This window comes from Astatotilapia calliptera, chromosome 9 (genome assembly GCF_964374335.1).
Source record: "Astatotilapia calliptera chromosome 9, fAstCal68.1, whole genome shotgun sequence".
Classification (NCBI taxonomy): domain Eukaryota; kingdom Metazoa; phylum Chordata; class Actinopteri; order Cichliformes; family Cichlidae; genus Astatotilapia; species Astatotilapia calliptera.
The window spans coordinates 28,232,115-28,258,317 of NC_137430.1; the positions used below are offsets into that span (position 1 = coordinate 28,232,115).

A 26,203-nucleotide genomic window follows, 5' to 3' on the forward strand; every position below is an offset into this window, starting at 1 on the left:
TGCACCATTTACTTCAGCTTTTGCTGGTTCATTTAGGGCCCTGTAGCTTATTCCTACCATACTGTTTCCAGTACAAAGCAGGAAGATTAAAGCTTTTGCAATTTTAGGTCATCCAGCATATGATTTGCTAGAGCTGATGCCCTAATTTCCATAAGATGTGCAGGAATGCTGATAATGAATACCAGTGATTCTTTATTAAACTTTGCTGTGCTACCTTCTTTAGTCCAGACCACTACAGTAATTACCCCACGTTTATGGTCTTGTTGTGTTCCACCTGTGGGTATGCGGAGCAAGAAGCCAGATGAGGTGGGGGGGGGAGAAGGAAGACTGCCCAATACAGAACAGAGCACAGCAGATACTATTGAGTCAAAAATAACATGACTAGCAGTAGCAAAGGTTAAGGGTGGGTTGCAAGCTGGTTTGCAGAGACATCATAATGCTATGGTAATGAGATCAGCTGATGTGCCACCATCACAGGCTGAATTTTGCAGTCTAACCTAATGTTACGTTCGATGATTGGTGCCTGTTCTTCTGGGTAAAATCTCTGTTTCTACAGAGGTTCAATGTACTTAACCCATAATCCAAATAATCCAAACAAGATATAATCTAAAGGGTGATTTACTGTCTGAAACGGTGTGTTTAGAGCAGTCTGATGCCTGAGCTTTTGGCTCACAGGGATTACTTTGACATGCACTGACCTCTTTATTTGAAACCTCAGTCATGTTTAATTTTAGCATCCACCAATGTAGCAATATATATATGCATGACAGAAAATAAGGCAAAAACATAGCAGGTCCATTTTAAAGAACCAAAAGAATAAAGTAAAGAGAGCCGCAGTCTGAAAACTGGGTAGAGACATCCTTAAGAGCACATCCCTGTCGATGCTGAAACGTACTGAGGAAAGAGAGCGTTAAGTTCTTGTGTGGCCGAGCTGAAGCTCAGACTCGAAAACAGAAAAATCTGTGGAGTGAGTTTAAGATAGCTTTGCGAAGATGCTGCAAAAGAAGAATCGGAGCAAATCCCCAAATCCACATACGCCGAGCTGATAGAGAAGACTCGAAGCTGAATCCACTGTCAAAGCACTGACTCGGGGCTGAATACTTATTCAAATTAGAGATATGAGATAATAAAGTAGCACAGTTCTGTATTTCATTTTCTTTCATTTCTAATACAGAGACAAATAATATCTTATAACACACTTCACCTATTCGCTCTATGTTGGGAACAATTTTAACCAAAAACTTTATTTATATTGCAAACAATCACTGCAAAAAAATACGACAGCGTTGTTGTGTGAATGGTTTTGAGGACCGGTCAGTGGTTTGGCTAAGGGGATGCCACAAAGTCCATCTGGGCAACACAGCCAGCCAGCCAGCCAGCCAGCCAGCCAGCCAGCCAGCCACACACACACACACACACACACACACACACACACACACACACACACACACACACACACACACCCCTCCCCCCCTACCTCTCTGTGCTCTCAGCATGAGATGCAGAGGGGGCGCAGAGGCGTGAGCCAGGGTGTGTAGGCCAGTTTTTGCCACACCTCTGCTCTCCCCGGAGCTCTGCGGACTTCAGGGGGAGTGCGGAAGTATCAAAGGGCCCGTCTGAGGCGCACAACACCTCTGACAGGGTGCTTCTTAAAATGCCTATCAGATGAGCAGACATTTAGTCTGTCAGTGAACGACCATTTACAGAGGAAGCTTCAGTGTTCCCTCGGGCATTAAGTAAATAGCGGTGCCACACTGCCACTGCAGTGAGGAGACACTGACATGGCTAATGCTGCTGGAGGAGCATGATGGATCCACTGTTTGGGTTCACTAATTGCTCCAGTGCAGGTTGACAGTGGGATTGTCAGGGCCTGTTAGCCGGGGAGCTTTGCCGAGCTACCTGGGAAACGAGCTAATTGAGCTCCGAGTTCTCGCTCATTATTGGTCCAGAGTGTATCAAACAGTCCAAAGGAAGAGGCTGGATCTGCAGCACACTCAAAGAATTAGAGGAGAAGCTGTGTCTGCTGTAGAGAAGTTGTGAGAAGGATGCAGTGTGGCAAGGTGCTTGTTCTCGGCTTGCCCAGGCCCCACACACTCTCACACAGCACCACCACCCCATGAATCCCCGTGGCTACACGGTTATTACTTCACTAAACCTAAACCTTTTCCACTCCTGCTCCCAGGTGGAGGTTTGACCTTCACAGTCAACTCGAGAGCGCAGTTACAGGCGTTTTATTTTGAGCAGTAAAAATCAACTAAATTATGCATTAAAGGGTGGCGTCGCATTTTTCACATCTGTCATAAAACAATATTCAGGTGCACCGATAATACCTCGACTCGTGAGACTCAGACTGCAGAAAAGTTGAATTTTAGCCCAGAACACAGGAAGTGCATTAGGATGGGACGCTTCAATGGTCTGTATGCACAGAGGCATGCTAGAGCCCAGGTGATCTGGTCACCTGACTGAATTAAATAAAACAAATGTGAGTCGTCAAAATAAAGACAAAGGAGTTAAAACAGATAAAGTGGAAGAGAAGGTGCGAAGAGTGAGAAAGGTAGTAATATAGTGCAAACTTTTAATGTTGCTCTGTTCTTCAGTGCACCATCGTTCGACAGTGCAAAACTTTAGCAACATAAGAAAAAATATCAGAAACTATGAAAAAGGTTGAAATGGCCAAAATAATAGTTTAACAATAAAAAATGACTAAATATCCTCGCGTTGGCTGGACAATTGGACTGTTTAATCAGCGGTAAAGTTACGCTTTAAGTAAAAGCAACCACTTTAAGTCTGATATTCACACACAAAAATAACATAATTTGAAAAACTCCAGGTATTAATGTGTAGAAAATTACCTCTGCTACAAAAAAAAAAGCATTAAATGCAACAAAGTGTGGCTACGTTTTCTTAACAACAACAACAAAAAAAACTAACAAAAAGAATCAAATATTGCTGCCTTTGTAAGTTTTGAACATCTCACTTTTGTTGAGTGAAATAGCATCTTTGTTACCGCAATAACGGCGAGTACTGGCAGGGAGTTTCCGATAAGCAGCTTTTGAATCAGTGCGCACAGCAGGAATAATAGCAATAGTAATAGTTTTGTTTTTGTAATTAATATCTGCGAATCTCTTACTTCTGCAGAGAGAGTAAGAGCGCCAGTGTTGCAGCAGCACCTTTCATATCTCCAGGACACGCGCTTCCACTGAAAGCGCCTTCTACTGATAAATTATGAGTGTGAGAAAAGAAACAAAAAAATACATATCAAAGGCGGTTTTGTTTTCTTTCACCCACCTCTCTCTGTGTCATCTTCTGCTTGTCGATCTGCCTGACCTTGGGGCTGTTGGCCAGCAGGTGGCGTAGTTTCACGTAGCTCTTCCACAGCTTCTGATACCTGCGGACGGTAAATAAGGAGGTGACATGCTGACAAGTCCACCCTCTCTCTTTCACTCTCTGTTTCCATCCTTTGCAACAACACATCAATATTTCATTTGAAGCTTGCCTGATATCAAACATAATTTAACAGCAGCCAGCAGCCACTGTTGCATCAGCTGCTTGTGTGTGAGGGGCAGTGGACACAGAAGAGTCAGTGTTTCAGATGTCCACTGTTTGAGCTGTGGGCAGAAGTTCACACACACACACACACACACAGATACTCACAATTTTCTGCTCACGTCGTAAAAAAGAACGAAAAAAAAAAAGGGAACAGACGTGACACTGGCTCGAGTTATCTCGCAACCTCATTCTCATTTTCTATAAAACTCTATTGTCTTTCTTCTCATTTGCATCTGAAAAGAGGCACGGAGTTATCGGCAAGGTGACATGTAGCCATGATACCAACCACCTCCCCCCTCTCTCTCGCTTCCTCTCTCCCTCTCTTTTCAATCAGACCCCCTGATTGATGCACCAAGGGCCGGGTGTGACCGTTCTGCTCCCATTCAGGAGACTTTCTCCTCATTTACCCAGAGTTATTCAATTATGATTGGTGGGATGGAGGGGCTTGGGGGACAGGATGGCGCGCTGACAGGGAGAGTGGCATAAAATGACAGAAGGAGTGAGGGAGAGAGAGGAGGAAGGAAGGAAGGGTGGAGGATGAGGAGGGAGGTGGTGGTGATGGGGTGGGGGGTATACTGTGGAACAGAAGAATTATAGAGCTTTAATAGCGGGGACTTCATTAGAGACTGAGACGAGGGAATGAGGCGGCTTTACCGCCCCGATTATCAGCTCACCAGCACCTCCGCACAGAAGCCCCGCTCGGACGAGAGACGGAGAGGAAGAAAGGGAGAGCGAGATGGAGAGAGAGAGAGAGTCTATCCAGCCTGGGAGGCCCCCTCGTCCCCAATCCGCTCCAATGACCTTTCCACAGATCTGCTGTGTGCTCTCAGGGTAGCGCTGCCGCGGCTCTCGCCATTCCCTGCACATGCTTTCATTAGCATATGCTGCCTCTTTCTTTCTCTTCAACCGCCCCCTCCCCTTCCTCCCCCATCTCCAGCCCTTTTCAAATGTAGACCACTGCTGGCTTCATCTATCTGTTACAGTAATGGCGCTTTGGCATTCAAACACAGCTTTCCGGCTTCAAAATTCCACAGTGGAATTTTAAGAACAGTGTGGAAAAATCTGGGAAGTGAAAAGTGACTTTTATGTTTACTTTGCTCTTTCATATACCCACTACAATGATGAAGTACAATACTTGTAATATTGGCCTAACACCACCGTCTCTGTATCTGGGTGCTGCATGGTGGAGCAGCTGTCCACACCCCTTTTACGAAGGCCCAGAGTGGGACGACTGTCTCTTCTGGTTTGTAAATACGCTCCAGAGCGCTTTAAGGTGCAGATAAGACACAACGATAGGGACGCATTGATCAGATATTAGTCCGATCCTTACTCAATAAACCATCCACACAAACTGATCCATTTAACTGTGTTTGCCTCTTTGTTTCCAGGACTGCAGCAGCTAGTAGGAGCACTATATAGAAGGAAGTTAGCAGCACAGCAGCAGCAGTTTGGAGGGATTTTACACCTGATACACCAACAGATTTATTTATACATTTTGGTTTTTTTTAACTGTTTTTAAGGAGTTTGACATGACTGAAAAGCTGAGATAAGACAAAGCTTTATTCAGTCAGAAAGACTTAGGGTAGAAGCTAGAGGGACACTTGGCTAAGGGTGCACAGATGATTGTAAACAGTTTAAGTTTATTATTTTACTTCACATGCTGACGTTCGTGTGTGTGTGAGGTGATGGAGAAAAAGGAGAAAGCAGCATGACTGCAGCTTACAGCTGGATGCAGTAGCTTTATGATTCTCTTCTCTCGATCTTGTCAAACGCGCTGGTCTGCAGGTTTTTATACATGTTATTTGTTTGGTCATAATTTCTTATATTTCGGAAGTTCCACATCAGGTTACGGTTAGGTTAGAGTCAAGAATAGTTTCCGACTACGTTGTAACGTAGATTTCCCGCTGAAGTATAATTCATCCATTAGTAACTTTTCCTTCTTTAGCCAAACAACCTGTTATAGGTGACTATGTGCTAAACCAAAATAATCTAAATTCATAGAAAAATAACAAAACTATTTACAGAAACATGAAAACAATTTAAAAAATGTATTATTTTAGCCTGGTTTTCACATGCTGCATCTCATTTCAACTTTTGCGTTAAACCGATTGTCTTTTCAAGCCGTTCTGCCCGCACTTACAGTATCTCAGTCCGATTTTTTTCCCTCCATGCATCAGTAAGTCTACAAACTAACCCTGTCGCTGAAGAGCTTCTTTGAAAAGCGAGAAAGAGCCAAAGATGAGACACCAGAAGAGTGTCAGAGTGCCAACAAAAAGAAAGCTGCATTTAAAAGAAAAGATCAACAATCTTACTGAAATCAATGGTTCATCTCAACAGGTGATTCAAATGCTCTGTAAAATAAGTGGCGACCAGACAGCTAATGAAGCCATGAAACAAGCTCAAGGCTCCCAATGCATGAAGCTGCTCCATGGTTAAATCAAAAAAAATAAAAGTAGACAATTTTAATCCATTAAACATCGTAAATATTAAAACTTTTAATGGGGGAAAATATAAGTTTTATATATTTGTGTTTAAAAAAGGTCATTTATTGTAAAGAAAGTGTATAAATTCCTTTATTTCTTTACGTTTCTGTTGCTTTAGTCTTTACATTGCACTCTTTGCCTTTTCAGACCAAAGACTTGACTCCCAGTCATCTGAGAAAAATGAGAAGCCTTCAGCATTACAGGACCTGACAGCATCAAATCAACTTCATTTTGCTTTCCTCATCAAACACTGTGCACCGTTTTATTTCCATTCTCCTTAAACGTTTGGAAAACCCATTTAAAAATAAAGACAGCCGCTTTTGCGTTCTGTGAAATGTAACTGCAGTGAGCTACGCAGGCACGGATAAGAAAAATGATGCATGGAAACACTGTGTCAGTACGGTGTCACTGTCAGTGTCAGGAGAAAACAGCCCAATCACGGCTCGGTATGCAAATTATGAGCTCAGCTTCAGGCTCATGAGTGACAAGAGACTCTGCCACTCTGAAGCCGTACATCAGCGAGGCATGAACGTGACGGCGTTCGGTTCAAACTCGAGCCACGCTGGCGGCGTTGTAGTTATTCAGCGAGACCGACATGAGAACCCGACAGCACGTTCGAGGGCTTTTCTGAAAGAGGGCTTCCGCCTCCTCTGCATAGTTTTTTACCCCTTCTCCCCCGTGTGTGTCGCTCCTGCTTTTCTATACATCTCCTGACCTCTGTCATGCCATCACTCCTGCCTCATTGGTCGAGCTGGGGTAGCTCGAGTGGCAGCCCCCGAGCGCACGTGTCCAGCGGTCGGCGCGGAGGGAAGACGACAACACAGCATCTTCAGTCTCCCGAGTTAATATATGCTGCTGCTGTGTCCAAGACTCCCTCTCTGTGGCATTGCTGCAGCCGCAATCAACACCGACTCCTGCCCTCACTACACGCATCATTAGCAGTGGTAGGAAATCCTTTCCGCTGGTCTCTTACTACTCGTTTCTGCATCGGCTAATGATGTCCCAATTCATCCATAAATTTGTCGTTGTCTGCCGCTTTGAGAAGTTTGACATGGCAGCAGGGTGCACGGGGATGAAAGTGCTCAGTGGACAGACTGCTAAAACGTGGCAGCAGGGGAGAGGGGACATTAGTCAGAGGGAAGAAGCAAACTAGTTCTGCCTAAATGGATTCCCTAATGATCATCCTCTTGTTTGCATCTTCATCACCACCATTTTCCTCCCGCACCTCCCCCTGACTGTTACGCTTTAAACCAGACATTTGAGTTAAAAAAGAAAGCCACAGGTTTAAATTTAGCATCAGAGTGCAGGAGTTGTGTGCCGACTTTTGATTAGCGATGTTGTCGCATCTCTTTGAACACCTCAGAGACTGCCGCTCACATGATCTAATACACTGCTTTTGTTAATTATGCAGCGGCACAGTACAGTATTCCCTACTGCAAGCCCTCCGGTGCGTGTATGTTGCATTACTATTCACGAGACAAACCGCGCCAGCTCCCGCCGCGGAGGCACCCAGCGGAAACCCGGGACCCGTGACGACGCATGTAAAAATGTCACGCCGCTCGTTTTCTCTTCCTCTTCCTCCCCTTCAGCTAGCGCCCCTCCTCTTCGACATACGCTGCTCTCGTCTTTCCTTGACGTGCAACGCCGCCGGTTCTTCTCTCGCCACCGAACGAACGAGGAGCGGTGGGAACGAGGGGGCCGGTGAGCAGCGGGGGAAGATATTTATCTGTGCATGTCGGCGGCCTTACTGGGGGTCTCCAGCGTAGCTTAACTGCGCGGGCCGTATCCCAAAATGAACGATGATGGGGAAAGTGATGACGTCTGGGTTGAACTGCTCCCTGTCCAGTTGGTCGATGCGCACCGAGCTCGGTTTCTGCGGGGGGGGGAGAAAAACAAAGAAGTCAGCACAGCGAGGAGAAACATATTTACATAGCTACCGGGCAACCATCAATCAGTCACCTGCTGCCAGCATGTGAAATAAAAAATAATCCACCCAACAAGGGTCATCTGTCACAGGCGCATAATGAGATGAGGCCCAGATTGTGCTCGTAGCGTGAGCGCAACAATGATAAAGCGATGCCGGGGATGGCGAGCTAACTTCTGACGCTCTTATCGGGGAGGAGATTGACAGGCAACATGTCCTCGGCCGACTCCCAAATCACAGTTAGCCTGTCAGGCGTGTGGTGGGATCAGAGGAAGGGGCCGCGGCATAAGGAGCGCTGATCTGCATGGCAGATGGCTGGAGGCCTGCGCTCACCTTGACATTAGCCGCGTCCGCCCGTCGCCGCCTGCATGCAAACTTTGATTAGAGAGCGAGAGGTCGGCAGGCAACTTTGATTGTGCCGTTAAAGCGACATAATCAGGTTTGATTGGCGGCGTGATTGCCCTGTTTACAATCCCGACAAATACACTGTAAATGCTAATTCACAGATCTTAGGCCATTTAGTGTCCTCAGCTCCACCACCTATGCTTTAATTCACCGTAACAGATTGAAAGGTGATGGCGTCAGGGGAGCCTTGCGTGATTGGCATCGGATGCTTTCACTCAGAGCAGCATGTGACCTTGGTGTAACGCAGCAGGTGAGGGCTTTTCACAGAGCGAGAGTACGGACGGGCTGACCTACACCACTTAGCCCTGAAAGGACATTTTTATTGATTAGGGAGCGCTGTATGGTTTACACTTAAATACCTGCAAGAAAACACTTGTGTTTGCTATCAATTATGTGACTGACGGAAATGAGAATGCCGCTGGTTTGGTTTAATTAATCTATTGATAAAAATGCCTGGTTACAGTGTATTTTTCCAACTTAATTGCAATGTTAGCTGCAGTTTAAACTGTGTGTATAATGAGCCACTTTATTGCCATCTGCTATTTGCTGTGCTTGTTCTCTACTACATTTAGCAAACTTTCCCACTTCTGTTTTTTTTTATAATTGATTGAGCCATTTTGTTCTATTTAAGTATTTTTAAAGCTGCTTTTATTTCATTGAACACTTTTCTTTTATTATACTCCATTTTACTGCGCTGTTACTTTATTTTGGATTTAACAGAAACTTCCCACCTCAGATTTATCTGAAAGAAGTCGAGGGGAAAGATTCACTTCCTTAAAGTAATTATGCATGACGACTTAAGCTAGGTTGTTCCTGTTTTTCAGGATAAATATCTGATTATATGGCTCTGTGAATGTGGTCTCACAGCTCATTGGCTGCTACACTCATAAGAGTATTTCAAAAATTCATACTGGGGAAAACGAGAGAGAAACATCACAAATTTTGAGCATAACATTAACACAATCTTGCTCTTTCTAAAAAAGTTCACGTGGAGCTGGCACATGGTGTCATTCCTGGGGAATATCACAGTGAAGTTTCCATATTATACACTTAATATCTGCAAAATCATTCAGCAGATTTGGACTGTTTTAAAAGAAAAAAAAGTTAGGTCCTTGTTTATGAGAAGCTGTAAATCAAATATCAGTCCCCTGCCTGCAAAAATGTGGTTTCTGCAGGCCTTTAAATTTGCTGTCAGAGATCAAATTTAAAGCATCCATCATTCTCTGTTAAGCTGACACTGCTGAGAGTCCGTATTCATAGAGCCACAGTACCAGGTATTTACCCTAAAACATTCGAATGACCGAGTGCAAGTAGTTTTCGAGATAATGAAATTGAAAATGGCTCCTAAAAAGATGCGACTGCCATGCCTTGAAAAGCATTTTGGAGAAAACTAATAACAGCAGGAGCCTGAAATTGTGCGTAACAGGGAATTTTTTTTAAGATAAATCTGAGATGTTCAGGTGGGAGGCATTTCATAAACTGACATAATGTGTGTTTTGGCTGCTGTTACAAAACATCTGGGATAATAAGGCCTTCAGCTTCTCTTTCCTCCCTCTCCTCCTTGCTACAGAGTGGCGGGCCTAAATTGACCCTTGCCAGGCCTCACAGCGGGAGATTAAAAAGAAATAAATCCAGAAGCAACAGCCTGAAGAAAGTGCAAGTGTAAAAAACAAAGGGTATTATGAGTTCATATGTTTTGCCTGCTCAGCTGATTGGCTGCACATGTTAACTAAACCAGAGTGCCAAGTTATTCATGGCTGCATCTCAACAAGGTTAAACTTGATTCGATGTACCACTGCTGGTAGAGCCTTCGTCATTTTATCTTTAACCTGGAAGTGGGAAATAAACACCCTGAGGTGAGTTCACGCCCGTCACCTACCGAGCACGTGCACAGCTGCTAGCGCTACACTGACTGAACTCTCATCCCCGACCAATCGCAGCCGCCGGGCATGACAACTTTCCTGTTGGAAACTCTGCCCTGGACTCGGGGAACTTGTGATTGGCATGTTTAAAATATTAATTTTCCAGCATGTTTTACAGACAACACACAGGAATGGCAGTGATTTAATCAAAGCTTAAGGCGCTGGGCTTAGAGCTGTAAATATTTTAAAACCATGCTTGGTCAGAGAGAATGAAGTGGCTGTAATCAGCCATCCAAATAATCACCAATATTGGAAAAAGCTTCCTGGGAGTGTTGTGATCCATTGCTTTGACCCTTGCCTCTGATAACTCTGTTTTCTTCAAAAAGGGTAAAGCTCCAGACACGACCTCCTTAATACACTTCGTTTGACTGGCGGTCTAATCGTTTAAGTTGAGCGCAGCAATGGAAGACCATTATACACCCACGGTATGGAAAGCCTGACAGCAACAATTCAGTTCTGCCAGGAACAGCAGTTGACTCAATAACTCACCCACACCAAAGGTTACACAATCACATTCACTGCTCATATGCAACATCCTTGCTAGCAAGGACATCTTCACCTTTACCCAGACACAATTTCTGTACCTCCTTCATAATGTGGGCCACACGAGAAGGTTAACCAACTTTGACTGCGACATAAAAACCTTCCTGCCGTAATAGTGCCGATGACAACAAACGCCCTGGGCATAAAAGGTGAGGCTGCTCGTGTCACAGGCTAACAGGAGCAGCCTCATTCCTGCAGTGTCTGAGGGGACGTGCAAACGTCCTTGAAACGTCAGACAAAGCCACCTCGGTGTCGTAACAAAGAAGCCGAGGGCCTCACCATGCCCGGGTTGGTGACGATCATGCCCTTGCACTCCTCGGCGTACTTCTGCCACGCCAGCTCCTCCCACTGCAGCATATCTGCAATCTCCTCCTCAGGGACCAGGGGCTTGCTGCTGCGTAGTAGGTAGAGCAGCACCTGATGCATTGACAGCACCTCCTTCCCGCCATCTGAGACATTTCATAAACACAAAGAAGAAATAAATTAATAAAGCCACGTATGCATAGAAGCTGAAGACAGAGTTCAACAGATATTTATAGTTAATGGGAAAAAAAAGGAAAATGTAAAAGCCTCACTGCAGTTATAGGAGGTTAACTGTTTCTCCGAGCATCCATGTGTTGTTGTATAAAAAATAAAAATAAAAATCAAGAATGCTGTTGGAGAATATTCTCTGTTTTATACATCTAACCCGCCTCACCTCTGCAAACTCTCAGTTTCTCAGCCAATATTCAGCGAAAACATACTGTGAAAATGTCCCCGTGCATTACAATGGCACTGTTCAGGAAGTGCACAGGTGAGCAGGGGAGCTGATGCAAGGTCGGACGGCGCGCTATACGTGAAGGCACATAATGACACGCTTATAATAACAGTCCGCCCTGAATTACAAGATCAGAAATAAGCTGAGAGGCACCGCACACACACATATGCATGTGCAGAGAAATACAGCTGAACACATGCGTGCAATCACGCAGGTCAAACAGAGGCAGTTTAATAGACACTCATGCAAAATTGATTGACCTCCATTTCAGATGGACACAAACCAAAAAAAAAAAAATCCACTGTCCTCTCAGTCCGGGATGCATTAGGACTAATGCACACCCGGCGACTCTAAATTCCAAACACACCGTCATCGTGCTCTCACTGTAACTCCCCTGTTTGCTCTCTGCCTCTTTCCCCTTTACAGATCACATCAGAAACACTGGATTGGGTCTTCTGGCGCTTTTGTAAAAGAGACAGATAAGTGTTTGTAGCCGACTAAATTGGGAGAGCTGGGAGAGAAATTGTTTTTTGATGGAGAGAAAGTAGGTGGGCACGGCTGTCATGACAAACGCCGCGGTAATATCATAGTGCACCAGCACCATCATGTGCATCAAAGATGAATACCAGGCAGACACGCAGAGGCTCAGGCACTAACTCCATCTGCCATTTTACCAAGAACGAACCACAACTATCACCATGAGTGTAAAAGCTTTGAGTGGATATCGCTGGAGGAGAGTTTTTTGGGTTTTAGGCAACGTGAGACAGCTTAAGAATTACAGACCACAAGAGGGAGACAAATGGCAAAAAAAGATGGTTCTGTGACGAGTCCTACCGGGCAGAAATCTGACAAAACGTGGCATGAAATGGAACCGTGGGCATCCAGAGACCTCCCCGTCAGACTCCGGATCTGGAAAAAAGACATTTATTAATGACACAGTCTTACGTGCTTTTCACTCATTATTAAGAGTCTAACTTTATGAAATTGAAATGAAGACCCCAATTATTTAAAATAAGAGTTATTAATAAGAATTCAAGCTTTTTCTTCATATCATGGATGTGACTCTAAATGTGAATTACTATGTTTAATATTTAAAATGTTCTCTGTATGTGTAATGACTGCAAAGGTTAAACTCATATAGGATTAGGTGTTGGTCGCCAATGCTCTCTGCCCCCATCTTATCTCCTCATTATCACTCTGACAGGTATAATATAAATGCATGATCTGTGCACATTGTTATCAAAAATGCAGCGCTGTTGTAATAATGGGGAAAATTACATTGTTTTAAACACCTTTCAACACAGTTCTCAACAGATTTTAACCAAGGAGAGAAGAAAGCATAACTTTATTACTAAGCAACAAAAAAGATCCATTATTTAGTTTTATGAGCCTTGTTATCCAACTATATATGCATCCGAGAAAACATTACAGCAAGTAAGTTTATAACAGAATGCAGTTCCTCAAATGGCCACTGGGGGCTGACACTAAAAGTGAGTCCCGTGGTAAAATATATTTCACAGTTTTTTTTTTTGTTTGTTTTTTTGTTGTTTTTGTTTTTTTTAACTTACCTGTCAAAGATTATTACTTTTAAAATTTTAAAATTAGAAATTTGCCCATAGTGATTGACAGGTGTCTCAGCAACGTTATAATAGTGGATTAAAGCTAACCTTAAAACTAGACGAGTCATCGTAAAACTTTGTAGTTTACTGAAAAATAGTCTAACAAATGAGTTTGTACGTACAAAACTAATTAGAATCACATTAAAAAGATTTAGTTTTAGGCAGTTTTGACAAATATGCCATAATCTGCCTGATGAGGCTTTGGTGCATCCATCCTGAAGAATTTTAGTAAATATATATATATTTTCATCTGTAACAAGAAAAAGCGTAATTAGAAAAACTGGAGTTCCAAATATCGACCTCTTGCCGATGGTGTCTGTTCCCCTTTGGATCATTTTTAACGCAGCTACCGACCAAATGATGGGGCTTGAAGCACTCATCTGAGAAAGGTGTGCTCCACTTTGGGCGAGTGAAACACTGAGAGGCGGTCTGTTGCAGCAGCTCATGATGTTGTTTTTAATGACTTCAACATAAGGTTGATTTTCCTTGCTCACTGTGTTTTAGGCAAGATCGAAACAGCCACCTTTTGTCTTGCAGTGAAGTTTTAAAAGCCTACCAGTGTTTTAAAATTGGATTACACTTTTGGGAATAGCCAATCTCTATCAGCTGATCGCACTGACAGTTCTACCACCAGGAGGGAGGCTTGTAATCCCAGAGAAGCTATGAAGGAAATGACCGCCTTTCACAGCTGTTCCACGGAGGTATCGGGACAACAACACGGAACGAGCTCGTTGGGCTGATTAAGTGTAGGCGTGTAGATGAAACACTCACGCTTCCTGGGACCACAGTGTACCTGGCTTCACACGCAACGTTATTCTGAGCAGTAAGAAGAAATACAGACGGACTGCAGTGGTTGTGGTTTAAACGTCGATGTAATCGCAGACATGTTGCTGTGAAGAAATGCTTCTGTGGACTAACTATCGAACTGCTAGCTGTGTGAATGCATCCATTATAGTGGCTGAGGGAATTGCTCCGTTTCAATCCAGTTTACATGAACACAGTTTGGAATTCTCCATCAGTGGATACAAGCATCACCCAAATGGTAATAGATCCTTAGCAGCCTCTGCACCACTTACTGGAGATGCTCATCATTTTCTATTACATCTATTGCGTGCAAGCATTGTGGTATCTATAACAGACACCACAATACTTCTATTAATTTTAAATTTAAGCTCATACTAGATCTGATTTATCGAGCTCTTCGCTTTCTTGTATTTTCCATTTAGCTGAACAAGTTCTTTAGTGTACGATTTCAACTTTCCAGAGCTGTTTTGTTCAGTGAGTCAGAATTTGTTTTATTGAGCCAAGCTGGCTGCTTTAACAAAGTGCATTCCCACCTTTTAACTCTTAATGCAGGTTTGTATGTGTGAGTTTGTGTGAATGCAGTTTGCTAAAAAACCTTGCAAGCATCAGCACCCTCTCATCTAAATATGGTCACTTATGTCGAAGAAAACCCCCCCAAAAAACAAGACAAATTGAGGCTTTTAAAAAAACAAAACTATTATATACAAAAAATATTTCCATAAAAATAAGGGATGGGATTCAATAAGATGCCCATTTTGGTATTTCTGTAGCGTCCAAGCTGCAATTTGAGATAATTTCCTCTCATTTTGTGACCCATGCGTAAGAGATGCTGGTAGGACACGCTGCAATTTACAAGCGACAATCACCGATAAAGCTGGGAGTTTCTGTGATCTGTGTGTAATTGCGAGCCCTCGCTTTGGGAATCGTACCTGTCAGGTTCCAGTCATAAAGCTCAAGAATATCCCGGAACAAGTAGGAGGCAAACAGCTCCAGGCCTCGGACGCAGTAGTTCTGTACACGAGAGACAGCAGAGGTTTGTTATCAGCGCCACGTGAATATACAGTAGCAGCATGCAGCCACAAAGACTACCCCATAATGTAGATATGATTGATAACTAAATCCAGTTCTGAGACTTTATCACATAAGCCACCTTATTGATACAATCACCCTCAGCGGGTCAAAAGGAAGCTCTTTTTCCTCTTCTAAAAGGATTAGCACCTTCACTCATCCGAGCACTGAGGTGCGAGAGTTACACGGGGCTCAGCGGCGCTCAGTCTCAGCCGTTTGAGATAAAAACAAAAGGGGTGAGAAAGGGGAGAAAAAGAGCTGGCAGATAAAGTGGGGTTTTACTGACCTCCGGTGCCATCTCCTCTATGAAGTGAATGGTGTAATCTATGTTGAAGCGGATCACACGGCACAATGGAATCTGTGATGATGAAAGGAGCAAAGGACGAGAAGAAGAAAGGACAGACCGACTCATTACCATGGCGTTAGGCAGAGGTCACAGCTTTGCAAGGAAACTCATTAAAACCTTGTTTTTGGGGTGTTTTTTTGTCTTCAGTGGAGCTAGCTCACATCTGTTGGAATATTTGGAAACCACATGGAAAAAAACAAGCAACTCAAACACACATGTACAAGTGCTCTCCCCCCACTCACTCACACAGGCGTGAGCACCTGACTCTTGAAAATTAACTAACTGAAATCATGCTAAATAGATAAGCCTGCTCTTCTGTGTTTAATCTCCCTAGTTACACGGTCTTTGTTGTTCGAGCGCAGGGGTCCATTTTAAGAGATTAACCTGGGAGCTACTTTCATTCTTGCCCATCCCAGCAGCCAACTAGCAGGGGGCTAATATCAGCAGACTCTGCGCTTCCTAATCCCCGCACTGCCACGAAGAGTTTACCCCAGCTTTTAACAAGGGCCGCGTAAATTATCCAGTTCAAATCATGCCTAATCCTCTGGGTTCTTTTCAAGCTAGAGGGGATATTGACAGAGTGCTCTAGTATTCAAACGTGCAGGAAAAACACACACATGCGTAGAGAGGGGAGGGAAATATTCCAGAAACGGCGTTTGGTGATCCCCTCGGCTGATTTCTCTCTTCTTTAAAACTTCCACTTTGGGGGACGGCGAGAAAGAGAGGCTCCTCTCAAATCACAGCCACTCTAGTGTTTGACAGTCACTGATGGGCCTTCAAAAGTGAGCAAGAGGACTCTGTGACAAGGTCAGCCCTGGGAGAGAGGAGCACTTTGTCCACGCGACAAAGAAGTCGACCCCAAGCCAAGAGTCGATTTGAAGTTATTTCTGACAAGAGTGGAGCTAAAAGGAGGAGGGATGGTCCACTTAAATGCTGAAAATACGAAAAAATGATGTGTTGCCTCAACAGACACGTAGAAGGTTGAGAGTGTCCCATCACAGGCAATCTAGATCTGACTGAGCTGCACAACTGATCGTGGGCCTGGGCTTTTTAAACCGCAGGCTTTCGAGCAGGCAGGCTCACACGTAAGAGGGAAAAGGGAATAAAAAAAAAAAATAAGAAAAATGTATTAAGAAGGGTACTCTATCAGTTTGCTATTGCAAACTTCTGCAGCTCCACCCATATAAATCAAAACTAATGCCCGATTTTAATTTGGCTGATGTCCCCTTGAACAAAGTCTCCTTGTGTGGCGCTGACATGCTTCCAGGGTTTCCTGCTATTTTTAAATCGCTTTCTGGAAGCTCCATTGTGACTGTTTGCACAATGATGTGCGCTGGATCTCTTCAAATGTATTAAAGCAGTGACCTTTCAACTGCTTTAATACATCATTTCGTTTTGTGAAAGAAGGCAAAACCCTGCATGCAGCCACATCAGGTGTGCAAGGTGGGGAAATGAGGGAAGATTGAGATGGTGTGGGGGAAAAAAACCCCGTTGTATTTTCATGTACCGTTACACGATGGCACAAACTCAGGTGCTATTTTTCCCCAAATCCTTTATGTGTTTTTGTTTTCTAACTGCATGGACTTCAGTGACTGGACTTTATATACAGAGATTACACATGTGGTTCCTTTTCCTCTTGTTGTTTTCGACCTCATGTAGCTGCAAGGTAACTGATGTGCAAGATTTATGTATATGTGAATACCTCTTGCAACCCTAAGGTTAATGAGCAGGATCCTAGTAATGAGTTTCCAAAAAAAGCCCTAAAATATCACCAATGAAAGAAACAATCCACAAAAAACACTTTAGCATTTAGGTTTGTGTATCCTGTTTCTACCAGACAACCTTTTGGCCTTTAAGTCATTAGTGAAGCTGCACATATCTATGAATAACACACTATATCAAGCATTTGTGCAGAAAAAGACTCCCCCGAGGTGAAATGTCAATGAGGAAGTCGTAACCAACCCAGTACACTTATACTTCACCTTTGTGATGCTTAACATGACACTTACAAACAAAATAGAGTAAACCCAGTGTGACACTCGCCTCCGAAAAGCTCAACGCAAAAGGAACTGCCGACTCCGAACAAGTAAATAAATAAAAATAGAAACTATAAAACACAACAGCATAACTGAGAAAAATGACTTTACACTGACACCCACTGTTACTGTCAAAAACCTGAGAGTGCTGTGGTGGAAAATTCATGGCTTACCGCCCGAGCTGCTAACAATTCAAAGCAGGCTTACGTTAGTGAGAGGAGTGTGGGAGAAGAGAGAGAAGCCTTCAAACAGGTACTCGTGGTCATCGTACTCAATCACTGTCGGCCTGTCGGTCTGGAACAGAAAAGAACAAGAACAGTCTCACGAGCACGCAAACACAGCGCTGCAGTTTAGGTAGAGTGCTGTGAATATAAACAATCAGAACAATGTGTTAGCATGTATTCAACCTAGTTGTTTATTTTAAGTTATACCAGGAAGTTGGTGGGAGGTGACACAGTGATCCTGTAGTGGAACAGTTTGCCAGCGTTGTTGTTCATTGGACGGCACCGTTTCACAGGCTGGAAAAGATTTTAAAAAGTCAATATTTGACAACGAGGTGTTCCTCTGTGCTCGACATTTATGAGCGAATTTAAGTAAATGTAAGAGGTACAAATCATGAATGAACTGAAACTCCCTTTTTTCCTTTATAGACTCATAGGACAGCAACTTGAACGGTGATGCGAACATCAAAGTGTCAAAAAATGCAGTTCCTCAAATGGCCACTTGAGGCTGGCTAACAATAACAACAACAACAACAACAACAATTATAACAACAACAACAACAATTCTTTATGCAGCGGTTCCCAACCCCTGGGCCATGGACCGGTACCGGTCTGTGAGTTATTTGGTACCGGGCCGCGAGGCTCGTGTGTGAAATATATGGTTTTCAGGGTTTTTATGGTTAACTCTGTTACCCTGGGTCTTTTCCTGTGTTATAGTTGTGTGTTTTATTTTGAAAGAAATATTTACACGTCACCATAGCGACCAGAGAGCATTAAGGGGCAGAGAGGAGGATGTTACTCTCATTGTTGTTGGCGCATTTCAGGAGAACGCTGCTAATAAAGTTACACAATTACACAGTGAATTTGTATTTATTATTATATTTACAAAATACCACAGTTTTTGTCTTGGCCGCATCATTTTACTTTGTTGTATTTACACCTTAAATATTGTCTGACAAACCGGTCCATGGCGCAAAAAAGTTTGGGGACCGCTGCTTTAATGAATACAACACTGACCAAAACAGCGATTAGCCACAGTGGCTAATTCCATCTTTTCAGTCTACTTTTAAAGTATTTTAATTCCAATCTGTCATTCACCTTCTTGGTCCTTTATAATCAAGCCAAAAAACATTCAATTTATACCGATTTAGAGCGAAAAAGGCATCAAAATGTTCTAATTATGAAGGTTAAACTGCAACATATTTTCCAGTTTTCTTGAGAAATTACTTAAGCATATACAGTCGATTGTTCTGCTAATGGACTCTTTATAGGATTTCACTCATTAGCTGGTTGAGCCGACTGGAAAAAAAAAGGGGGGGGGGGGGGGGGCATTGCTGTTCCCTTCTGCAGATGAATGCAGTCACGCAGAGGCATCTTGTTGAGTGCAGAAGTAAGTGAAGAGCAAAGCATGTTTGCAGAGGTTATTATGAAGACAAACTGCTGGTATGAGTGATGAGTAAAAGCTTAATTGGCATCCTATAATGAGCATAATTATAAAGTCAATACACATTAGAAACTTATTAAAACAAATAATTGACTAACAACTTCCAGGTCAACAAAGAGCAACAAGAAATTAACGCACTAATTAACTCAAGGCAGATTTTTAAGACAGAAAATATTGCTAAAAAAAAAAAAATCAATCAATCAATCAAATATACATCCCCAAACAAGTGAGTATGGAGCAGACATTTACCCGCCTTTGTCTGGAGGATGATGCACATTTACCACTATCTAACGTACCTATCATTGGTTAATAAAGTCATTAAGGATTCATTAAACAATCCCAGAGTTTGATCATTTCCTACTGGGCATAAAGGCAAAAGAAACTGAACGACTGAGCTTTTTGTAGATAAAATGCATTTTACTTGTTAGATGAGCACGCGGCTGGTGGGAGTTATAGTTCCAAAACACAGCAAAGTAAGAAAGTGAGTCATAAAAGAAAATCTATCTCAGTGTGTGGAAAAATAGCCGATGAATCACTCGGACGCAACTCCCCAGTCAAATTTTCCTGAAATGCAATATCCTTTTGTTCTTTAAGATGCTTCTGTCTCACTTATCGCGCCTTTAACACAATAGAAGATGGCCTCTGTATAGAAAATGCTTTTAGCCTGACTAAAATAATGCCCTTGCCCCCGCGTGGCACAACTTCAAGGTTATGAAAGGGTGATTTATTCATGGCGTGTCATACCTCTTCCCCCGGGTAGATGCTGTGGCGGATCCCTGTACGTCTGGCCTTGGCACTGCACTTACACAGGGGACCATCATTCATCTGGACAGAAAGAAAATACGTAAATCAGACAGAACTGCTTCACTTGCCATGTATAACACAGGGGCTGCTCAACATTTTACATCTCTAAACTGCAGACTCCTGACCTTTATTTCTTTGCTGCAGTTTGAAGTTTTGACTTTTTAAACTTCACTTTGTGACACTGTCTCCGCAATACATATCCTCACAATAAAACTGCTGGCCTATAACTTTATTACACACCGTCTTTCCATCAAGTGGAAATGACATTTATTCAAAGCAGAAAGAGGAAGCGTGCAACTGACATAGAGACGAGACAACAATACCCAGAATACCTAAAATGTGAAAGTCGGCTGTCCTGTCACCGCAACCAAAAAGCCAATAAAGACCCAAACCAGGAAACCTGTGAACCAACCACGTTCCATTGACACGAGGGTCACGGCAGTTTCAAGTGGTTGGTGGCAGGCTTATTCACACATCAGTAATTTCCCTTGCAGTAAAGATGTAGCTAGGTGTATTCAAAACATGAATTAGCGTGGCATTGTTCAGTGCTCTGGTGCCTGGATTGAGCCACTAATGAAGCTGTAGGATTGTGTTACTCTTTCTGTGGATACTAGAAGTCCAACCTGCAGGTGGAAAAGCAGATTGTTAGATTTGGCTGGTGAGTCTATATATCTGTTTTTTTATGTCCCACTGAAATAAAAGTTATGGCTCTTTTCACATTTATGTAGACAGCAGCTTCAAAATAAATGCCCAGAGGCTCTGCTGGCTGCTGAGTTTGAAGACTTCTTTATAGAAGGACTTTGGTTGTATGTGCTGTTAGTGGTTTCAGATATTTACAAAAAGACTTTAGAAGCCAACAGGGAAGAAATGGAGTCCTTACTGTAGCTACACTAGATATTTATGGCCACAACAATCAACTCTTACATTCTGCTTTTTTCAAATGTTTTTTGCAGTCTTATCGAGTTTGAAGTCTGTTGTGGAGTTAAGTAATGTGCAGATTATCCTCAGTTCCAACAGCATAGCTGGTACGGTTTCTTTCTTCTTTATTGGATTATTTAAAGTCAGTATTTATTTTACCTATGTGGATCTAACACAGATGAATACTGGACTGCAGTGATCATATGGATGCCCTACAGCCTTTTTGACAAGCTTTTTTCTACTCGTTCTTCTTCTACTCTTTAATTACAGAGCCATGCTGTTGTAATACACGTGGCAGAAATAAGTCAGGCTTTACTGGAGAGCATTTTATCTACTGTCTTAAAACTAGTATATACTCTCACAGGTAACTTTATATACCATATAAAGTTACCTATGAGAAAGTTACAAGCAGTAGAGCATAACTGTTCTACTGCTTGTTAAGCAAACACCTAGGTGAGCCAGTGAGATGGCAGCAACTCAGTGCACTTAGGCATTAAGACATGGTCAAGATCCTCCGGTGAAGTTCAAACCAGCCACCAGAATGAGGAAGAAAAGGCAGGCTGGTCCAAGTATTTCAGAAACTGCGCATCTACTGGGATTTACCTACACGACCACCTACAGTGTTTACAGAGAATGGTCTCAACAGACAAACTATCCACTGAGCAGCAGCTCAGTGAGTTGACAAGAGTACATCAGTAACTTAAATAACGCCTCCTTTTAACCAACGTTTTCAGAAGAGCACATGTCGAACCTTGAAGCAGATGGGCTGCAGCAGCAGAAGCCCACACCAGGTGCCCCGCTCCTGTCAGCGACGAACAGGAAACTAAGGCTACAATTCATACAGACTCATCAAAGTTAGACAACAGAAGACTGTTGTCTAACTTTGATGAGTCTGTCTAGCCCGATGAATCTCAATTTCTGCTGCAACATTTGGACGGTTCTAAATTGAATGAAACAGGAAAGCATGGATCCATCTTCCCTTGTTTCAGTTCAGGGTGGTGGTGGTGTACTAGTGTGTGGGATATTTTCTTGGTATCCCATGATGACCACAGTGTACCCACCTTCTTATGGCTGCTTTCAGCAACATAATGTGTCATGTCACAAAGCTGAGATCCTCTCAAACTGGTTTCTTGAAAACAACAGTGTACTCAAATGCCCTCCACAGTCACCAGATCTCCATCTAATAGAGCTGTGGTGGAATGGGGGTTTCACATCACGCATGTGCCACCAAAAACTCTGCAGCAACTGTGTGATGCCATCATGTAAATATAGATCAAAATCTGAGGAATGTTTTGAGCACCTTGTTGAATTTATGCCACAAAGAATTTAAAGACTTCTACAAGCAAAACGGGTCCAGCCTGTGTGGAACTGCGAGTGCATGTGTCAGGAAAATGTGTTGTTGGAGACACCTAGTGTTACGGCACCATAAAAACAGTGGTTTGGCAGGTGTTTGACATGCTTCGATGTCTGTGCACGGATTATGACAACTGGTCGAAACACACATAAAAGTGTGTCACTGAGATCAATGAAGGCCAAGATCAAAACCAGGTGGAGTCTGACCTCTGAGTATTGTGATGATGGCTCATGGATTGGATATTCAATCTTTTTATATAAATAAATACCAGTTAAATGGAGGAAAAACACCAATAATAACTTAGTAATTCACACATTTAGTAACTAAAATATGGAAGTGTGATGTTAAAACGAAATTACTGTTATTTCCTAAAAAATATAATATATTATTTATGTTGTCTGATGAATTTATTTCGTTAAGTGAGACATACATAAACGTATGTGTAGACTAAGTTAAATCTGACAGATTAAAAAAAAACTGAGATTGCAAAGTCATATTTTGCTGATGCAAAATTCTGCTTGAGGTTTTAATTCAGGATTACTTGAGTGCTTTTCTTATAATGTCTCTGGTCTAACGCAAAGTGAGGTCTCTGCAGTTTTCCTGCTTTTATTCACAATGCAGGGCCAGTATCAAGTCAATTTCACATTGCACAGCAGGAGCCAGCACATCAGATTACATCTAAGCGCTGGAAATAGTCTGTTTGGTTTTGGAGAGGGTTCTTCCTGGGTAGAGAGTACAGGGGGGCAGGAGAGTTAACATCATCAGTTATCACATAGGCATAAATCACAAGGACTTTGATCTAGAGAGCTGGCAGGTTAAGGACCATTTAATGTCTGTTCTGGCTGCAGGGGACATCTGCATTCTCACTTGTTTCTCTGCGGGGTGATGTCTTTGAAAGTTCTGGGCTGTAGTGCACGTGTAAAAAAAATTTTATTTGATTGATTTACTTTAACTTTTAAAATCATTGATTCAAAAATGAATATAAAGTCAGCTGTTGTCAAAAAACCAAATGTTTTGGTTAAAGGTTTCAGCCTGTCTGTGCAGCTGCCTTATCGTTCTCACATCGACAGTATGTCTTCCAGTATTTCAGGAATACTTTCAGATTGAGATATTCCGTATGATTTAATACTTTGTCGGGCATGAATTCAAGAGGTATACACAGAAGATAGAACAATCTATCCTCGGCATCCTTTTGTTAAGACACACTAACCTCCCCGGGGTCATTGTACCAGAGCTCCTCGTGCAGCCGGTCGGGGTGAGCTTTCTTCCTTTTGATCTCAGCGATGACATCAAAAACCTCTGAGTCAGAGCTGCTGGAGCAGGTGGTTCCTTCGCCTTCTGACTCACAGTCTGAGTCGCTGCTGCTGTCATCTGAAACCACAGTGCAAGAAGGTCTTTAATCATGCGAATGCTACGCGGCTAACGATTAAAACTAATTCGGCGAGCCGGAGCTGGTCGAGTGGTTAAGCTCCTCTGCTCAGCTGTGCCCTCGCAAAGTATTACACTCACAAGGCAGAGTCAAAGTGAAGTAATCTGTCAAAATGCTTTAAAACTGCGCGCTCGGGCTCTGCCAACTCTTGAGGAGGAATACTCACCCTGGCTGTGTAGATGACACAGCAAACCTTAAGATCTGTTACCCAATTTGCACTTGCTTAATCTTTCATTATGCAAACAAATATAGTTTAGCATGACTAACAGCTAACTGTGGTGGTTTCGTTGTCTAAACACTGTTGTTCATAACAATTTCCAATTTTCATGCCAGTTGCAGACTTTAATGCATCCGTGAGATTAAAAGCAGGGTGCACTTGCCAAAGTTGACATCTGGCACTTGTGTTTTCTCTCCTCCTCTCTCACTTGTCATTCTCCCTCACCGAAAACAAACCTCAAACCAAAATGAGGATTATAATTACCATTCTGCTGAATGGTTTGTGGCCCTTAGCTAAGCAGAGTCTTTAATTCTTATCAGCACTTTAACTCGAGTGTTTGATTGTGAAGTCGGCGCCCAGAGCAGCATATTTAGCAAATTGGATCTCCCTGAGTAAGATTTATATTATTGCGCTGGTGAAATAGACAATCGGGTTGACAGCCCTGCAGATAAAATCAGAAACATAACTTAATCTCTGTCTCGCCCCAATGCACTGCTGAGAAGATAGCAAGCTTTTTTTCCCCATATCAATAAAAAAGGTTGTCAACAGATGTTTTAGCTGATGGCTTTTATTTGGTAACACAAGTATGTGCAGGCCAAGGGTTTATTTAAAGACGATCATACATACATACAGTCACAACAGCAGATATTAAACATTGCCAGTTACAAATGATGAGGGCAGTGTATGTAAAATTCTCTGTCTTAGATGGCTCTAAGCACTCAGTTTCAGCAAGTTTTTTTATACTCTTGGCCCTATATGATGTCATTTAGATAGGAAATTCCTTATATGGCCATCTCAGGTAAATAAGCCCCGCCTACTTGCTGTTCAAATCTTCCTCTGACAAAGGGCAGCCAATCAGAACAAAATGTGGAGCTTGAAATGAGCATAATAGATCTCCTTTACAGAATTAAGTTTAAAGACTGAGGTTAAAGCTAAAATATAAAAATAGCACAACTGACCTGGGTCCTCGTCCAGTTTGGTCTTGGGCGGCTCCCATTTGGGTCGAGCAGCCTTGGCTCGCTCCTGTCTGTTTCCCAGCTCTTCCTCAAAGCGCTCGTACAGATCACGCAGTTTACTCGTTCCCACCACTGTAGAGTCTCCCTGAAATACAGCAGTTCAAATGCAACAAGCCAAGTTTGTTCAACTGCTGAAAGTTAAATGGAAAAGTTGTAGACTGAGAAAGGATTCCAGGATCTTTTAGTCAAACTAACATTTTAATATTTAATGGATATTTCAGTCAGAGCCACTTTAGTCGAAAGAAAATTATAATTTCCTCCTGTGCTCATTGATTATTATTATTATTTATAGTGCAGTATGCCTCATGTAGCTCCCACTCTTAAGTGAAGCCTAAGATAATGCATCTCTAATTAACCCTCAAGCAACCGAATCTAAAAGAACTGAGGTTGGGGTGGTAGTCATACAAGTATTCCTGTATATTTTATACTGATACACTGACTGTTTATACTGTAAACTATTTATACAGCGCTAAATCACAACATCAGTCGCCTCAAGTCGCTTTATATTGTAAGGTAGGTCCTACAATAATACATACAGAGAAAAACCCATCATATGACCCCCTATGAGCAAGCACTTTGGTGACAGTGGGCAAAACCAGGCTCAGGGAGGGGTGGACATCTGCCGCAACCGGTTGGGGTGATATCTTTCCATTAAATATTATACCAATGGGCCAGTTCATATGAAATGCTGTCTGGTGGTCTCTGGATCATTTGCCCTGTTTTGTAGATGATGTGGTTCTATTGGCATCATTGTGAGTAGACCTCCACTTCATACTGTAACAGACTGTAGCCAAGTGTAGAGCAGACGGGATGAGAATTAGGACCTCCAAGTCTGAGATCATGGTTCTCAACTGGAAAAGTGTGGAACTGCTGCCCCAAGTTGAGGTATTGGTTTGTTGTATTGAAAAGAGAGCAGGCCGTGAAAGCTATTGGTTAAAATTCTACATTTTACTCTCGCCTATAGCCAAGAGCTTTAGATAGAGACCAAAAGAATGAGATTATGGGAATAAGCGGTGGACACGAGCTTTCTCCATATGTGTCTGCTCCTGCCATAGAGACAGGCTGAAGGGCTTGAAGTAGAACTGCTAGTGCTCCACATTGAAAGGAGCCAGTTTGGCCATTTGATGTAAACGCCCACTGAGGACCTCCCAGTGTAGGTGTTTTGGGGCAGACCCAGGACACACTGGAGAATCACATCTCTATGCTGGCTTAAAAATGCCGCAATATTGCCCAGAAAAGATGGAGGAGGTGGCTGGGAAGAAGAAGGCCTGGGCATCTTACTCAGACTCCTGCCCCCACAACCCAAACCCTCAGAAACAGCAGAAAATGGATGGATGTGCAGAT

General features: G+C 42.8%; 1 protein-coding gene across 4 annotated transcripts in view; it reads right to left on the bottom strand.

The window, feature by feature from the left end:
• drosha (drosha ribonuclease III) overlaps positions 1-26,203 on the bottom strand; it is a 138,145-nt gene that overhangs the window by 104,530 nt on the left and 7,412 nt on the right. For all 4 annotated transcript variants that reach the window (XM_026180199.2, XM_026180200.2, XM_080306189.1 and 1 more), the window contains 11 exons: positions 24,803-24,944; positions 23,408-23,568; positions 19,866-19,946; positions 17,888-17,974; positions 17,664-17,750; positions 15,361-15,432; positions 14,936-15,017; positions 12,418-12,492; positions 11,106-11,275; positions 7,781-7,905; positions 3,289-3,388 (listed from right to left, as the gene is read on the bottom strand). In XM_026180199.2, the coding sequence (XP_026035984.1) occupies positions 3,289-3,388; positions 7,781-7,905; positions 11,106-11,275; positions 12,418-12,492; positions 14,936-15,017; positions 15,361-15,432; positions 17,664-17,750; positions 17,888-17,974; positions 19,866-19,946; positions 23,408-23,568; positions 24,803-24,944 (1,182 nt within the window). The remainder of the gene's footprint in view (positions 1-3,288; positions 3,389-7,780; positions 7,906-11,105; positions 11,276-12,417; positions 12,493-14,935; positions 15,018-15,360; positions 15,433-17,663; positions 17,751-17,887; positions 17,975-19,865; positions 19,947-23,407; positions 23,569-24,802; positions 24,945-26,203) is intronic.